The sequence below is a fragment of the Sinohyriopsis cumingii genome, chromosome 15 (genome assembly GCF_028554795.1).
Source record: "Sinohyriopsis cumingii isolate HCF-2022 chromosome 15, ASM2855479v2, whole genome shotgun sequence".
NCBI lineage: Eukaryota > Metazoa > Mollusca > Bivalvia > Unionida > Unionidae > Sinohyriopsis > Sinohyriopsis cumingii.
In genome coordinates, this window is record NC_142975.1 from 73600927 (window position 1) to 73620431 (window position 19505).

The 19505-nt window shown below is 36.6% G+C and overlaps 1 protein-coding gene across 1 annotated transcript in view; it reads left to right on the plus strand.

The window, feature by feature from the left end:
- Positions 1-11806: 11806 nt before the first annotated feature.
- Positions 11807-19505, plus strand: part of LOC149782072 (neprilysin-like) — a 66998-nt gene continuing 59299 nt past the window's right edge. Inside the window, exon 1 of the mRNA XM_089935058.1 lies at positions 11807-11865. Coding sequence (XP_089791184.1) covers positions 11807-11865 — 59 coding nt within the window. The remainder of the gene's footprint in view (positions 11866-19505) is intronic.

Consider the following 19505-nt stretch of genomic DNA (forward strand, 5'->3'; position numbering starts at 1 on the left):
TGTGAAAGAATATTTATAATAAATAAATGAAAAATCGGTATATTTTTTGTCTACTTACCGTACTTTGATGCAGGGTTCAGCAATCCTGTGTCTGTATGCACTCAGAAAGAAATGACACTTGCACTTAGGAATAATCCAGTTTGGGGAAAAAGAATATCAAGTATATTTTTTGTTAAAAATTTCTCCAGGTACAAAATATACTTCTCATTGCCACTAACTTATTGGCAATGAGAAGTGTATTTTGTACTTGGAGGAATTTTTAACATAAGTATTCTTTTTCTGTATTTGATGAGTCCAAAACAGCCTGGACAGTACTTCCTGAATAAAGGGGAGATGACTCTTCTGGCCATCAGTAGCATTTTATGACGAAGACAATTACCAATTGTACATGCATGTAGGCAATAGTAGCAGTGACCTATTTACGGTACAACATATTATGATGATCCCCAAAATGAACAGTCTGAATATTTTCTCTGCTCATACGTCTTTCTGTACCAGTTATACGTCTATCTAAATATCTACTATGTTTAATTTTACAGACACAGTTGGTAACTTAGTTTTGCATCCTTTACTAATGAATGGGTCTTGAGTTCAAATCTCTAACCACTTTTTGAGTATTTTTGCCATCGGTTGAAGGCAAGAACTATGTATAAATTGTAAGAGTGTAGTCTTTATCTTTCTTTGCTGAAATAAAGAATGCAAAAACTCATCCCCAAATGTCCAGTGGCTTAAGTGTCGCTCAGCTATATGAGGTTAGTGTTAGTACTGGTGTCAGCCTAATGTCAGAATAAAGTGGCTGGGTGGGACATAATGCTACACGTCATCGGCACGATGCCCCAGTGCTAGACATCACTATAAACTGCCACACTGCAGACATCGTAGTGATATGACTGAAAACTTATTAAAGCTACGTTAAAAAATCCAAATCACACAAGTACATCCCCAAAACGAATAGAATATTTGTCAGGAATTTTGATGTTACAGTGCATTGAATGACACGGAAACACTTAGGGAAAAGTAAAGGGGCCTGGACTGTGAGGATGTGTAACATATTTTTAATTGTTTAAGAAAAAGACGAAACGATACGTAAGGAAGACGAAGCATCGGGATTTTTTATAGTTAGACATCAATTACCATAAATACACACGGTACAAAACAGTGTGTACTGTCTTCAATCATAACCTGTGAACTTGCCCCTTACGCCACAATATGATCATAATTTAAATGACCACCTTCATTGCATATATACAGTTATTGACCCTGTTAATATCAGGTTAAACGTGTGTCCCTTGCAGTGTATTAGCATATCAACCCTACTCTGGAATATAGCCACGGTCATTTCAGCTCTACTCTGGAACATAGCCAAGTTCATCGCAACTCTACTCTGGAACATAGCCACGTTCATCTCAGCCCTTCTCTGGAACATAGCCACGTTCATCTCAGCCCTTCTCTGGAACATAGCCACGTTCTCATCTCAGCCCTTCTCCGGAACATAGCCACGTTCTCATCTCAGCCCTTCTCCGGAACATAGCCACGTTCATCTCAGCCCTTCTCTGGAACATAGCCACGTTCTCATCTCAGCCCTTCTCCGGAACATAACCACGTTCTCATCTCAGCCCTTCTCCGGAACATAGCCACGTTCTCCTCTCAGCCCTTCTCCGGAACATAACCACGTTCTCATCTCAGCCCTTCTCCGGAACATAGCCACGTTCTCATCTCAGCGCTTCTCCGGAACATAGCCACGTTCATCTCAGCCCTTCTCTGGAACATAGCCACGTTCTCTTCTCAGCCCTTCTCTGGAACATAGCCAAGTTCATCGCAACTCTACTCTGGAACATAGCCACGTTCATCTCAGCCCTTCTCCGGAACATAGCCACGTTCTCATCTCAGCCCTTCTCCGGAACATAGCCACGTTCTCTTCTCAGCCCTTCTCTGGAACAAAGCCACGTTCATCTCAGCCCCTCTCTGGAACATAACCACGTTCAATTCAGCCCTTCTTTAAAACATAGCCACGTTCATCTCAGCCATTCTCTGGAACATAGCCACATTCATCTCAGCCTTTCTCTGGAACATAACTACGTTCATCTCAGCCCCTCTCTGGAACATGACCACGTTCAATTCAGCCCTTCTCTAAAACATAGCCACGTTCATCTCAGCCCTTCTCTGGAATATAGCCACGTTCATCTCAGCCCTTCTCTGGAACATAGCCACGTTCATCTCAGCCCCTCTCTGGAACATAACCACGTTCAATTCAGCCCTTCTATAAAACATAGCCACGTTCATTTTAGCCCTTCTCTGGAACATAGCCACGTTCATCTCAGCCCCACTTTGGAACATAGCCAAGCTCATAATTTAGAAATTATTGTAACTGCTTCATATTATCATATAAGTATACTAAGCATTAAGAACCATACTGAGACAGGAATAATGATGGTCATTGTGTCCATTGTAACTAACTATGTGGTACTTAGTCAAATTAAATTCGCTTGTAAATGAAAGGATTCTCTGATATCAATGTATTTGAAAGTATTGTCATATCTGAATGGTATGACGGTATCACAATGACTTCACAGCTTTTCAGTTACTTATTGTAAGACCGTATAGTAACTAATATATATATATATATATATATATATATATATATATATATATATATATATATATATATATATATATATATATATATATATATATATATATATGCATGTGTGTGTGTGTGTGTGTGTTATCACCATAGGCAAAATTAGTCACCGTGATCCCAATTATTTTGGCAATACTTGTACCTGAGACATCACATAATGGGTACTGAGAATTATGAGAAGATTGACTTTGCTTTGTTAAAATACGTATTGTGCAATGTAATAATACTGACACTGTGATGATGTTCTTTTCGCGTAAAACAACGTCTGATTTCTTCTTCATCTTCACCTTGCATATCATCGAAGATGACAAAATGAGCTGGTATCAGTCAGACGCAATACCACTATAACTGAAATGACTTTCTTTGAATAATTAGTAAGCCGGCTGCAATACTTTTATCACTACAAGATGCGTTTTAGAGGACGATCAAGCAAAGGCTATTTGCGTTTGATTAACCAATTAACAAATTCCGTTTTAACCATAAACTAGGTCCAGCAAGTTGTATATTATAGAGATGGTGAATACACAACCCCTCGCACCTTTCACGAGTTAATTAGTCAATAACGTTATGAACAAATAATGCAGTCAAGAAACCCTCTCGTCCTCTCGTTCTGACTGGGTACAAATTGACTGGCCAAGTAAAACTATATATGAAGAGCTTATCCATGTGGCTAGTAGATGTAGAATCGCACACTGAGAATAAATCAGAGGGTATCTTCTACCCCTACGCTAATTATAAATAACCTTTGCCTAATTTCCATAGTTGTTTTCATTCAGGGATATGTCGTAAAGAAAACGAGTTTGTTTTATTTTACACACTTACGTAAGGTTGCTACCAAAATGGGTATATATTCTGAACATAGTATGTTGCAGTGTCACACCCAGTCCTCGATTTCTAAATGGTGTTTGCATTTCAGTGACACTTTTCAGTAACTTCTAAAATGTTTCACTGTAAATCCTAATGTCACCAAGAAATCTAAGCTCTGTTTGTTCTTGAAATTTCTCGAGTTACAAACACTGTATGCAAAGATCAACGAGAAGTTTGCGAAATGTACCAGAGAAGGTTACAGAGCGGATTTATTTTTTTTTTTTTTTTTCTTTTCTTCAGATGCTTCAAAATCCAGCTTAATTTTCTTTCCATACAAATCTATTCGTCAATCGAGTTACATTAAAACTTCGGAGACTGTTCAATCAAGGACAGTGATAAACATAAAAACATAACGAAGAATGTTTTGAACGGGCAATCTTATCTGCGTTACATCCAGCGAGTGATAACATAGATCAGACTATATAATCAAAACAGTGATGAGTAAACTTAAGTTTGGTAACACTGAATTTCATGCAAAGGTTGCTGATATCAATAAGTTTAAACGACTCATTCCATACATCGCCCTCTATTTGTTTGTTTGAAATAACGGCGCGCAGCCAGTTATAATATCAATGGCGAAAAACGCGCGGTACAACATTGATTTGTTATTATTAAGCAAAAGTTTCAGTAGTGAGGTATCATCATGTGTGGATCAAAGGGTTTTCTCTCAAATTGTATTCGGACACAACACGTACAAGGGTAAACAGTTTCCATGCAGCCGTTGCTTGACAATCATAACTGTCATTGTGACGGAATAAGTGAAAGAGAAACCACAGTGGACAGAAATGTCAGAGCCTGATAAGAAAATAGCTTTAAATTTTATAGGGTGCAACGAAAAATGAATCACCCGTACTTAATTTACTCGCATTTTGAATATATTAACATTCCAGTGGACACTCCTGAGGTTTCGCCAAATACAGTCAAAGTTGCGGAACGAATTATTTGCTGATTTTGTTACAACGTAGACAGACGCGACGGGTAAACTAAGCCGCCAGTATTGTATTCCGATAAGGACACGGTATAAGTATTTATACAGTCGTTCGATGGCACAACGAAATGAAAACGGCAACAAATTGCCTGGTCTATGAACAAGCTGGGACTAATGATGATAATCATAAGATTGCCATCGCCGCTCATTGCTGGATATTTGACGGTCCCTTTGGGACCGATGAACCAATGCCAGACCACTGTCACACCATAGGTGCGCACTGAGGAGTTGCACACAGTGCATGCAGTCTTTAATTTCGAATTCATCGAAACTAAAACCCGAATTAACGTGGTGCTTCGTAACCTTTGCTGGTATGACGGACACTAATACACTAATAACCCTAATTTCAAATACGATGGAAAAATATGTGACGTTTAGGGCCTGACAACTAAAGTTTATTGACTCGCTGAAATAAACTCGGGAGAAACCCTGCAGCGAATGGTATTGATTGATTCAAAATCGCTAGTCGATAAAGTGGTGACAACAGTTGAATAGTCAGTTGTCTCACCAACAGAGGGACTTTATCCTTACATGTAGATGAGCCCTTGGAACACGTTTGCTGAAACTCAATTGCCAGGTATTTCCGCCAAGACCTACATATGTATACCACGTTTGCTTATCAGACTCGTGTTGTCTACTATGATCTGCATATGCAGACAATGTTGTCCCATCGAGTGGTATTAAAATAAATATTTAAAGCTAACTACTGAATTTATCTCTTCCAAGTCCATTGTAATGTCAAGCATGAGAAATTTTGCATACAAACCGTTCTCTATGGGTAGATAATACGCAGTAGCATTATGATTTAATACGAAGCTTTAAAAATGAATCATTTAGTATTTAAAAATACTCCAATTCACTAAACAAATAAGTTTATCCAATGTAGCCAATCAGGAACTAGGACAATCCGACTGTCACATGCCCCCCTACGGAATTATTACTAACCCCGGAGAAGGACGGACAATTAAAACCTTAAATAGCTCCGATCCTCCAGTCTGCAAAGCCGACGGTCTAGGTGTATAAAATAAAAAGATAATAAGGTGAAAGTTATAACAATTTCATAAACTATATCACGGTATTCAACAATTACAGGACAATTTTTCAATTAAATTGCTTCCAATCCATAATTGACCTATTCAAATTGCCAGTTATTTCATTACGCGAAATTAAACGTGAGAGTGTTTCTTTCTGTGTTTCTCATCTGTAACCCCCGCCTTGCATTCCTTTGTCGGTACTTCAGGAACCCATGTTTCCGTCTCCGGTCCAACTTGTCGTTACTTCCGGTATCCTCCACGTCTTCTCCCCTTTATATTCGAACTTGTAATGGATTGTTCGTGATTTAGTTCACAATATTGTAAGTTCTTTTTAATTTTTCACTTTTGTAGGATACGGAAAACACTTATTTGTTGAATTTTACTAAAATTGTTGGTTTTCACTCTTTTCTGTTTCTTATTTTAAGACCACAGAGTCATAACAATAGAACAACAGAACAATAGCACTATGATGGAAAATCAATAGTAAAAAATTCTGAATAACCGCTTCGAGAAGAAATCACCAAGAGACCCGCGTTGCTCGTGAAATACAAGCGTTATTTGTCTTGTCGCGAATGCCGATTGGCTTTGATGTGGATCGATTCACGACTACGGTAACTAGCGTAACAAAACCAATCAATATTCGTATTGGAGCTATATACATGTAACCGGTGAGAGTGATGGCGCTGATAAAATAATTTTGATACAATTTCATTTATGAATGCATGTATATTCGGAACTTCACGCGGCAGCACAAAGTAGTTTTATTAAGATTAAAAAATGTACTCAGTAGCTATATATAATATCAGGATTAGCATGGAGGTGTTCGAAATGTGCTGGAGGAAATAGAAAACCACCTACTACTTCATCCACAGATTGTCCACAGATACAAAATTGAACGCCATTGACCAAAAAGGCGATTAACTATCAGACGAAAATCGAGTAATTGTTTGTATGTTTGCCAGTGTATAATGATCAGCCTGCAAAAATGTTTATCAGTGGGTTAGACTGGCGGCGGCATCTCCGTGGCGACTTTACAATTAATTACATTTGTACAATTTAAGATAAGGTAATCGGGAATAGATGGCTTTGACCGTTATCAGTACCCGAAATCCAAACACCACATAATGATGCTACTGCTCATACCCCACATAACGCTGTTTCAATGTGGCACAATCCAGTGATGTTTTAGATTATATTCAAACCAGATAATCTCGTATATTTCGTTTTCAAATAATTTCCAGAATTTTTCACCGACTGACCAAATTGCCCTCGAGTATTTGAGAAATCTTTGACTAGAAATGTTTAACTGAATGACTTTCTGTCATCCAGTAAATGACTATTAACACCCACCGTGATCAATTTGAAAGCTGGTTGATGTAAATTTTGTTGTCGTTTTATGGATTTAATGCCATTCTTTTAAGCTAATAAAATTTTTATGTAATGTCAGTATGAGGGTTCCCAGCTTTTGTCACGCTTGGTAAACGGCATTTCAAACCACATGTATCAGAAATTATATTCAAACAATACGTGGCTAATAACCTACACCATTATTAGGAAACTGACTTCCATCTCCATCATGCGCAGGCTACACGTGTATACAAAACGTAAGAGAGGTCAGAAAGTTCTGAGTCACGTGGCGTGATGTTTGTCCAATCTACTCACCAGTTGTGGGAATTAAATGCGTATGAAACAAAATTTGTCCTATACGGACACAGGTGTGAGCTCAAAAACTGAATAAATACCCAACGCAACGAGCTGGACTAAGCATTTCGCCGCTGCAGACTCTGACCCCTTTTGCAGGTAAAAAAAAAATAGAGTGCATTATTGTCTAACATTTAGGATCTCAGTGCATTTATTTATGTTTTAAGGACATGATGGGAAGTAATTTAGTTTTATCGTGGAAAATGCTATATTCTTTTGTTCCTTATTCTTTCATTATTTAATATTAATTATAGATTATGGCTATGAATTGTTTGAATTTACTAAGAATTATATGTGTTGTAATTGTTTGCTGTGAAATAAATGTATTGTAACTAAAGTTTGTATTTTTGTTCAAATAACCTGTTATCAACTTCATGCTAGCCAACGTAACAACAAGAACATTGATAACTACAACAACTTTACATAAAAATTGTTAAAGCTACGTTAAAAATCCAAATCACACACACACACCGTTACATATAAGGCGGATCCTGCATAAAATAATTGCCTGCAAGAACGTCTTATTCAGTCTTTGCCATTGAGGATCCGCCAGAGCTTAGTTGTGACGTCATACGGGAATTCTCCAGTGATCCCCGTACTAGCTAATGGCAAAGGTCATTTTCATGCGTTGGAATAACACTAACTAAGGCTGCGAATCGTGAAATGCAATCTCCAAATTCATCATCGTTTCGGGGTTATTTACGTTTGATCTAAAGAATTGATACCGCTTGTGTAATATTCCTTTCTTTCGCTTTCTCCTCCTCGCTTTCGAGATCAAGTCTGATTTTAGAGCTGTATTTGTTAGTGAATTTTAACCCCGATTTAGGTAAATAGCAGGGAAGATTCAGCAATGTCAATAATTTATTTTGCAATAACAACACAAGACTAATGAAAATAAGCTAGACCACCTGGATGACCACCTGGAAATTGAAAGAGTGATTTTCCTCACCTATCTCCCCGAAAAACAGACCTTGAAGTAGTACACTAACCGTCATCGTCAATATAGTGATCACTGAACCTAGTACATTGACATGTTTTGTTTATGCAATTTTTCTGCCCTTTATCCACACCTGTACAGCAATGAAAATTAAACCTAGTCACATGACCGTTCCGTCAAATACAATATACCAGTATATAGGAAGTCAATCGGTAAAGGATGGAACAGGTTTTGTACTCGGACCTTCCATCCGAATGCGGCTCAACTTGAATCTCATTAACGGACAGTTCATGTTTTATATGTATATTTGACATGCGTTACGAATTTGGTGAAAGTCAGGCGGAATTAGCTGGTTCCTCTGTCAGGTAGGACATTTTAATTTGTTACTATAAAACTATTTCATATTTATTGAGCATAGGTTTAGATTTTATTTCTAGAATGGGAAATATAATGCCCGTCCCGCCCCCCACCCCACCCCTTTTTCGTTTATACTATGATCCGCATGTATTTATTTCCAAAATTATCCAAAACAATACAGGCAGCTAAAGCCAAGTGGATTTGTAAATTTATGCGAAGTACGTCTTATTCCTTTTGTTTCAAGTAAACCTGAATTTGATTCTCACTGTATACATTACAGAATAAATCGATAAACGTTTAAGAGAAATATATCAGCGTGGTTATTTCAGGGCTAAAACAGATGAAACTGATGAAGAAAAACAAACGTACGATAGGTTTAATTACGACCACTACTGCTGTTATTTTTTACGACAACATTTACTACTACTACTAATATCAATACTACTACTATCACCACTACTAGCACTATTGCTGCTGCCACTACCGCTACTCCTTTTTGCGATCATCATCATCATCATCATCATCATCATCATCATCACTATTGTGATGATATGCTTGAGTGGTATACTGATGAATCGTAAAATGAGGATGTGGAAAGGGTATTGATAGCAGAATCTGAAGCGCTTTTGGGGTTTTTCTTTGTCAATACCGTTTGAGTCAACCATTCCACGATGTGCATAGTATCAGAAACATACAATTTTGCTTACTGATGTATTATATGACTGCGACTTTCTTTTCAGTTTATCCCGGATTACATGCCTTTCCATTTTGCACCCATTTCAAACCCGGATTTCTTTGTTTTCTTTTTGAAGTTTCGGATCTTCTATCAAAATAAATGCACCCAATCATTTTCTACTGCTCACGTGATCAAACTATTGTCTTTTCAAAATCCACGAACATTTTAATTTATAAGTGTACTTCGTTCTGTGCTGTGATTTTATTTGAAAAAGACTTGTTTTGCACCTTTTTTCTCACTCATTTGGACTATTTTGAAGGCATGTGGGAAATGAAGACGTTATTACAGTTACGGATATTTTTCGCGGAAATGTACGTTGTATTTATGATATATTGTTAGACAGTTTGGCATATAAATTTGACTTCTTTGTGACAACTTTCCTGGTCTAAAGGAAAACTGCCTTTTTGAAAGAAAACTGACTTAAAGATGTGCAAACTTTTAATAGCAGTCCAACCTGAATGTGCCTGGATATAACGCAGTGATTTATTTTCTGGGACGAATTCATATTCTGTTAGACTGAGTTAGTTTCGCGGAATACATGACTGCGAAATATTGCCAAAAACATGAATACGGATAACTGAGGAATATAGAAGTTTCGTCATTTCATCTTCTGAGTAATTGTTAAGACAGCTGAGATTCTTTTTATCTTCTCGCGTTGATGCACTTTTCTCTTTGTGCAGTTTGATAGCTTCATTCTTTGTTCATTTAAAGAATATCATGCAAAAAGAATCGATTGTCCATCTTTTTTTATAACCCCTCCCCTCTCATTCTCTCGCAAAAGAATTCGATGATTTGATACACTGTATTTTCATGCTCCTACTGCACCATCTACGATCGACACCATTCCTTCCCATGACGCCTTCAGAAAACATTATATGAAACTTCACAGTCGACACGGATAGAACCTTGGTTATTCGCACTGCTGGACGATCTTAACATCGCTCGGCCATTTCCGTCAGGTCATGAAATAACTTCGGAAGTAATTTAAGGAATAAACGTCTTTGATGTGCTTAGTGATTCGCTTCAGGAGGAGCACACCATATATGTCTACTATGTTCTGTTGGCGACTTTGTCTCATTTCGCCGCCATATAGTTCAATATGAACGAAAATAGTTCAGAATATAGTTCTCAATGGCGAATAACTACATCTGAGGTTTCTTTCTCGACTTGACGGAAAATGACGATAATGTTCCGATTGACTGTTGGAGTTTCTTCTGTGACGTCACACTGACTGGATTCTGCTGGAGTTGTACAATGGCGAGGGTAAATATTTTGTCATGTACATTTAAACTAAAATATCTCACTACAATGTTGTTCGCTTCGAGTCGAAAGTTTCAGTTATTACAGAAATCATCCTACGAAATAACTTAGTGGTGAGTGACACGATGAACGCAGGCGTACCTCTCATGATAAAGAAACCCGACTGCTTGGCCGAGTCGCTTAATCCGGCCTTTTTCAATGGCCATAATGCTACAAAATGAATTGGTCAATCTAGATACGAATCAAAAACACTGAATGAATATTTCATCTACTGACGACGATGCTAATCACATTCATCTTCGTCTTGAGCAAGTCGTCGAAAGAAAGAAGAAAGACAAAATATTGGGGACAATTGGTTTCATTATTCCATTTTAACCAAATCAATGTGACTCTGATACAAGCAATATTTATATACTTGGATTAGAAAAAAAGATCGATACTCGTTTATTTCTTCTTTCTTTTTCTTCATAAAATAACAGTAGAATAAAACCAAGACTGGGTTAGTGTGACGCTAATACGTGATATCAAATAAAATGAAAATATATAATAGTATTTTCGGTCTTTAAAATAATTATCAGTCACATTTGTGATAAAATTTAAATTAATAAATGATTTGATATTAATACATACATAATAGATGAAAGAAATCTAGAGTATAATCAAATACTATATTTTTTAGAATGATTTATTTTCTTACTCTTCGTTCTATAGTAACAATGGACATGTAGTAACATATCTTCGACTGAATCTTCGGATAGACTTCGGTAGTGGTGGTTACACAAGCGAAGTGACTTCTGTTATCTTTGTCATAAACATTTAGACCGGCAATGACGTCTATCGAATTTTATCTGGTAGCTTATCTGCATTTGTAACATCTTTGATTAATTCTGGTGTAACAGATCATGATATTGGCAGGGGATGCTGGATTCTGGCTGACGATACGTGACTGGTAATGAAAAATGGAGAATTATCGTCCTTCCTCAGTTTCAAATTAAGGCGGCAGTCTATGAATGTTGGCAAAATAGCTGAAACAGGTTGCTTCTGGGTGTCAATCACAGAATGCATTGTTTTGCACATATGGAATCTAAGACTCTGGTTTACGATTCTTTTCCTTAACTTTGTGAAATGTATTGTGTTATCTGACACTTTATACAATTGAAGCTTCACAAACAAATATTTAAATTTTCCTTTTTAGAAGTTAATTTATCTTGTTCAGAAAGTTGATCTTTCACATATATTTTAATTCGATGTCATGAAGCAAAATAGCTAAGCAGTGAATGGAGATATGAAAGGTGGACCAAACTATAATGCAAACATTCGCAGTATAGAAGACACAGATTTTAGGTAAGTATTGTAGTATCAGTCTTTGTATCTGTTAAAATATAAATTTCAACAAGACTGATTCGAACATTACATAATTTTCCGTCAAAGATCAGGACTTCTAGTCTGAGGTTTAAAATCAGGACATGTAGGTTACCGTCTAAGATCAGGACTTGTACTTTACCGTCTAATATCAGGACTTGTACTTTTCCATCTAAGATCAGGATTGTTAGCTTTCTGTCTAAGATCAGGACATGTAGATTAGCATCTAAGATCAGGACCTGTAGCTTTCCCTCTGTGATCAGGACATGGGGTTTTTCCGTTTATGATCAGGACATGTAGCTCTCCGACTAAGATCAGGACCTGTAGCTTTCTAAGATCGGGTCACGTACCTTTCCGCGTAAGACCATGACATGTAGCTTTATAAGATATGGACGTGTACCTTTCCGTCTAAGATCAGGACATGTAGTTTTTCGTCTAATCAGGACATGTAGCTTTATAAGATATGGACGTGTACCTTTCCGTCTAAGATCAGGACATGTAGTTTTTCGTCTAATCAGGACATGTAGTTTTTTGTCTAATCAGGACATGTAGCTTTATAAGAAATGACGTGTACCTTTCCATCTAAGATCAGGACATGTAGCTTTCCGTTTAAGATCAGGACATGTACCTTTCCGTCTAAAATCAGGACATGTAGTTTTCCGTCTAATCAGGACATGTAGCTTTATAAAATATGGACGTGTACCTTTCCGTCTAAGATCAGGACATGTAGCTTTCCGTCTAAGATCAGGACGTGTACCTTTCCGTCTAAGATCAGGACGTGTACCTTTCCGTCTAAGATCAGGACGTGTACCTTTCCGTCTAAGACCAGGACATGTACCTTTCCGTCTAAGACCAGGACATGTACCTTTCCGTCTAAGATCAGGACGTGTACCTTTCCGTCTAAGATCAGAACATTTAGTTTTCCGTATAAGATCAGGACGTGTACCTTTCCGTCTAAGACCAGGACATGTACCTTTCCGTCTAAGATCAGGATGTGTACCTTTCCGTCTAAGACCAGGATATGTAGCTTTCCGTCTAAGACCAGGGCGTAGATTTCCTTTTAACCAGGACATGTTGGTTGTCGTCTAAGACCAGGACCTTTAGTTTTCTCTCGAGAACCAGGATTTGTGGGTTTTCATAAAAAATCACAACCTTTAGTTATCCATCTAATACGAGGACTGTAGACACGGAACAGAACCATATCCACTGCAAGCGAGGTTGAATCACTACAAATTACAATTTGGTGACATTATGAGACCCTAATTATAGTTTTTAATTATTTTTTTTTAGTTTTGTGTTCCGACAAGGAAATTCCAAGATCTAGGTCAAAGCATAAGATTTTATTTAAGTTAATTATGAAGGAAGCATCTAACAACTTTGTTAGCTCTTTGCTGGTAAGAAAAGATTAAACCTTTGCACGCCCAAGGACAGTCCGATCCCTTCTGGTCAAGAGTCCATTGCTGTAACCAGTGAGTCACAGCAGCTCCCTAATCGGAGAAAAAAGATAAACTCAGTGATAAACTCAACCTGAAGCATCATATATTGCTTTTAGCTGTCCACGTCTTATTTTTGTGCATGAAAATTAAGAAATTTTGCGACCGCTAAATCACTGAAATTCCCTCCACTAAAATAGTCCAGTATCCAGTAGGTATTGATTCTTGCTGATTCATCATTTGTCATATTGAATGTACATGTCATTTGAGGTGTCGGTTCTTAATGTCGAGATTATTTAAGGTATCCACTTTTTCGACTCATCAACCTACCAAATTACACTTTTATTTACACTGTGGAATTCTGTGAAAGTATCATAAACGTAAATCAATACAAAAACCTCAACTTTGAAGGTCATGATGCCATTGGTTACGCATAGAATACGCCTTTTAAGTGGATAATAAGGGTGTCAATGCTTTATGAAACTGAACATTGACAACTGAGAAATTTATTCACTCTTGATCATTGATATGGTTTTTATGCACATTTTCATTAAGCCACCATCTCACCTCACCCAGGGGTGTCTAGATCATGTAGGCGAACTAGGCAGTTATGACGCCAAATTATGGAGAAATTATCGGGGGTGGGGGTGCAATTACATGAATCACCTAGTGCGCCAGTTGCTAGCATCTATTCTACGGCCGTCCCAGCCCTCGGCACACACACACACCTTCCCTTGGTGTTGTGCTCTTCTCTGTGTTGGCAAGTTCAGAACAACGGCGAGTATGTCCGCACTTTGCCCAGTATCTTTCAAAGCGTATTTAGTAATTGATGTGAACTTTTACCCCTGCTACTCTGTTCTGGCCTCAAAGTTTGTTTCACTATTTATGTACTTAAAGGGGACTAGAAAATTGGTCAGTCATTAATTTAAGATTGGTCATTGATAACAAGTAAATTTGGAATGCTTGTATTGGAGTGTAAAACATATGGAAGAAGAAGAAGAAGAAGAAGATGATGATGATGATGATGATGATGATGATGATTGGAATGGTGATGGTGATGACGAAGACAAAGAAGAAAGAAAATAGAGGTGATACAAGGGGAGACGGATGGTTTTTAATGAAGAAAAAATTGGGAATAGCACACGAATCTATACACTCATTGTGTGTGTGTGTATACATACATACACACATATATATATATATATATATATATATATATATATATATATATATATATATATATATATATATATATATATATATATATATATATATATATATATATATATATATAAAATGAACTGATCCACATTTACCGCAGTTGGCTTGCATCCAAAAGTCTGAAATGTACAAATTAAGTTTTTCCAAGGTAGTAGTTCCACTTGCCATTTTTCGAGTTTCCCGGAGAAATAGAATCTACAAACAAATAAATAATGAAATTGTTCACCCAAGGGATCTTAAGGACATATCATACACTTGGGAAGATGTATTTTCTAACGGCAATGTTTTGCAGAAAAGTGCAACAGATTCCCTCGTGGCGACAATACCAGTTTACAAACCATCCCGTCAATACGATCGAAAATGATTTGAACTGCTCACCCCCCACCCCGACATTTTTTTTTTTACCTTATCCTCTTCCTCTGCGATAATGTTATATGTACACCATATATCTCACATAGTAGCAGCCTTACATTTTTGGAAATTTTACCACCCTTCTATTAATTTATTGTCACATTATTCGTAGTATCCAGATATCATTCGCAGTGAGAATAACGAACTTACAGGATCAGGCAGGTCTATATTTATCATTTACTATAATTATTCAGTTATTCCTACACTGACTGGGTTATAAACCTTCGACCCCTATAAACCTGCATTGTGAGTTACCCTATTCCAACTGTAAGGTTCAGCCCGAGTTCATTTTCCGTCGCCATCATTATCAACGTTTTTAAGAATGAAAGTAAGCACTTAATTCGCTTGTCGGCCCAGTGCACAACATATATTTTTGCACCATTGCTAGCCCAGGGTTGTTTATTCATTGTGGAATGAAAATGACCGAGGATATTTTGGCTAGCGAAGATGATGACCCCTCGAGTAGTTGTGGAATATTGAAGAGACCCGTATTCACCCTGTTACTCGCCATAACATGAGAATAATTTGTGATAGAGTCTGGTCGATGTAAATATGTTTTTGTTTGTGCTTTAAGAATTTTATCCTATTTTGCTGCTTTAGACAATAATAACGTTTCCCAACGATAAACAGAGGCAGTTGACCAGAGATGGCATGGGCAGGTATAGAGCCCGCGAATTTTGGATTACAAATGGAACATTCTAACAAGTGAGGTAGCGCCTCCACTCCACCCCATCCGACATAAAAAGATTGAAACCCGAGCGAATGGGTTCATCTCGGTGTTGAGTGTAGTGTCCGATTATATCCCATCATCAATCAATGCTAACACCAGGCTTTAAGAACCATTTGATTCTTTTTCTCCGAAATCTCACATCGTGGCCACTACACTTATTTATTAATATTCCATGTATTGCAAGTCCAAACACAAAACCAAAGTAACGTTATTTAAATGAGAAAAAGCACACGTCAGAGAGAGAGAGAGAGAGAGAGAGAGAGAGAGAGAGAGAGAGAGAGAGAGATTTGGAAGTCATTAAAATCTGTTGTTTCTAAGATTTGATAAACACGAATAATCACATGACTTTAATCTATTTTACACTCGCACGCAGATGTGGATGAAACGGTCGCAAACATGATAAACTTTCTAATAAAAATCAACTAAAGTAAAAGCTGTTATAAGACTTAGGGCGCTAGTTCTAAAGTTTGCTATTCTTTTTCTTCTTCTTCTTCTTCTTCTTCTTCTTCTTCTTCTTATTATTATTATTATTATCAAACGAAGTATCAAAGGCCTTCTTACTCTGAGAGACGATTTGCATATGTATCATGGTATATTTCTAGGCAATAAAATTACCATTAAAACGTACGTTGTTTTCAATTCAAATATGAATGGTAAGAATATAAGTTTTGGAATAACGAGCGTGTTTTTTTATATTCATATACTCATTTTGCCATGTTGATGATTTTTTAAAGATAAATTAATATGAAAGATAATTTATATTTTATTAATACTATAAAACTAGTTCAAATATATTCACGTACCAAACAATTTTTAAAAAAACTAGTTCTCCCAACATATTCGAGGCAATCTTGTGCTCAGATGTTCACGTAATGTATTCTGGGTATGAAGAAAACCGAAGAACCGGAAGAACACTACTGACCTACTTTCAATCATTATTTAATGCAAATGACTAATAATGTTAGATCCTGTAAAGTCGTAACTCTTCCATGAATACGAAGTCACTGTATCAATCGAGAAGAAACCATTATCTGAAATGTGTGTGTTGTAAATGAGGCGCGTGATCATTGAATTACGTCAGATAAAAAGCTGCATCATTTAAAATTAATTTTATTTCTCACCTACTGAACTTTAGAGACTTTTTATAACGTCATATGGAGACAGCATTTTTTTTTACTTACGTTTGTTCTTGATACACATGTTAGTGTCTCTACTTGTTCTGATTTATAATCAGTTCAGAACCTTCCAATTTACACCGTGAATCAAATCTTTTAATGACGTTTAAATTACGTCAATATATAACCTGCGTTTCTAGTTTGTGTAATTAACTGCAAGATATCGTCATCAACAGCAAATCAGGCATAGAGTGCCCCGCTGGTTCTAGTTTCAGCTACGTGAGATGCACTGGAGAAAGAGGTACGGTAATAAAATTGTTGGTATAAATAGGAGATTAGATTGTTATTAGAAATAGGAAGTTAGGGCAACTATATCATTTAAACCATTACATTCAGGCATCACAGGTTACACGAATTAGTTATCGTTAATATTTCATTAAATGCCTTTTCGTAAATAATATTATTTATAATACCTTTTCTTCGCGAAACCTGTGAAAAACTGTACTCGCGAAAAATTAAAGTATGAATCCGCACAAAATAGCCATGAGTCGCATATCGTAATCGATATAAAGCATATGTCGTAAACTCAAATAATTTTGTTTTCTTTTTAAACAACCAACAAATTTCAATCTTCTCTTACTGATCGACAAATTACGACAACAAGCATAGTTCCCCATATTGATTCGGGTCGTTTAAGTACTAAGTTATTCCTTAATTAATTCATGAGAAGAGTAAAAACCTACATTTGATCAGTTATTCCAAAATATACCACCGCACTGGCCACACAAGTAGCCATTAATTTCTTTTAGGCGTTAGAATTCGCTTGGAGTTATTAGAGAGTTGTCACTATCTAAAGCTTTCATAACCAATAAAAGTGTCGGAAATCATCGTAACGACCTGGTAGTATCAATTAACGAAGATGAGTTAGTTGGCCTCCCTTCCCCTTGTCACTTTGGTTTATATATGTAGACACGTCTGTAATACTAGACACGTCTGTTGTACTATCTTACTATTAGCTAGAGAGAACTGCTCGCATCTTGGTATACGAAAGTACGAAAATATTTAAGCTTGCTGGACTATTAGAACAGTAAATGGACTGTTTTTAATTAATTCCAGGAAATTGTTATAAAACGAATTTTACTTTTCGGTGTTATTACATTTTCCCCCGCCTTTTGAAAGTATCCAATATGCCCATTCATATTAAAACAGCCGTGTCTGTTTAATTTAAATCACATCTGTGGACAACTTCCTTGACCTTAATAGGTGAAATGCTGTAGGTGCTAGTCTGTTTACGTTTAATTGTTAGAAAGGAGACATGGTGATAATAGACTGAATTAGTATATTATTTTATCTGATATAATATTTTCTAAACTTATGAATACTTTTACTTTTAAATGTGTTCGGTAAGCTTTTGCGGTTTTTTCTTTTATTAAATGCTTCATTTATTTGATTGGAAATTTATTTTCTTCCAAGACTCTCTAAGTTTTCGTTTGGTACCATGGTGAAAACATATTTTTTTCAAACAGTCATATCGACATGAGATTTTACTAACAGGCTTATTAATGATGTCTAGCTGTTCCTACATGAAAATGGTGTTAATCTGCTAAATTATTATCGCCGTCAAATTTTAAATGTAGCATAATCTTTTCATTCCGTTCGCGATGCGTTGAATAGTGGACAATGACTTTATGGGGATCGAAGCGACTGAAACGACTAATGCTACATCTACCATCAATATGGGCATCGATTAAAGAGAGAGAGAGAGAGAGAGAGAGAGAGAGAGAGAGAGAGAGAGAATAAAATAAATCAGATAAAAGCAATCATTGAAAAAAGTTAAGAAAAGATTGTGCATTCAAACATAGTATTTGGATCTTGTAGTATTTTACAACGTTTATTTGATACAAGCCACATAAAAAAATAATAGCAAAACAGAAACAACAAAGGTAATACTATTCTTGCTTTTAACCAATCTTATCGACACTAACTCTTCATAAAAAACAATACCCCCACCCCCACCCCCAAAAAAAATAATAATAATAATTGATAATTAAGTTCTTTCAAATAGTTCACCTAACAACAAACCGATCCAATATTAAAGGAAGGTAATGCTGATGGTAAGGTGTGGGAGCTTGGTGCGTTATCTTCCTTTAGAAGATACCATACATATAATTGGTACCACTGTCTGTTTGGAGTCCCATTTTGATGAATTGTTAGAAACACAAGATTCGTTGATTTATGCAGATTTGTGAAAAGTTCCCCCAAATACTTTAAAGTGACATTGCATGTTACAATTCAGTAAATGGAAGAAGGACTGCGATCTTTTTGAAGAAGAAAATGCCTTTCTGAGAGAACTTTAATTGAAGACTTATGATGACTAATTTAAATCAAAAAAGGCGGGAGATTTTTATTAGAGAGTTGCTTCCGAACAGTACTGCATCGGATTCCAAATGATCAACCAAAAGCTTCTGAATATATTTATAATTACCCGTATGTCATTGACTGTTACTTATTTATTTACATATTGACTTTTTGTTCGTTTCTTTACTATATGCCAGAATGGAATCTTCCTGCTAGGCACGTACAAATTAATTGAACAATCAATGCTCCCCTGGTGACCTGCGCACTACATCCTGATAAATAAGCAATAATCTTAAAACCACCCCCTTTCATTAGCCGCGAAGTAACTTCCTCTACCAAGTGGCAATTTACTGT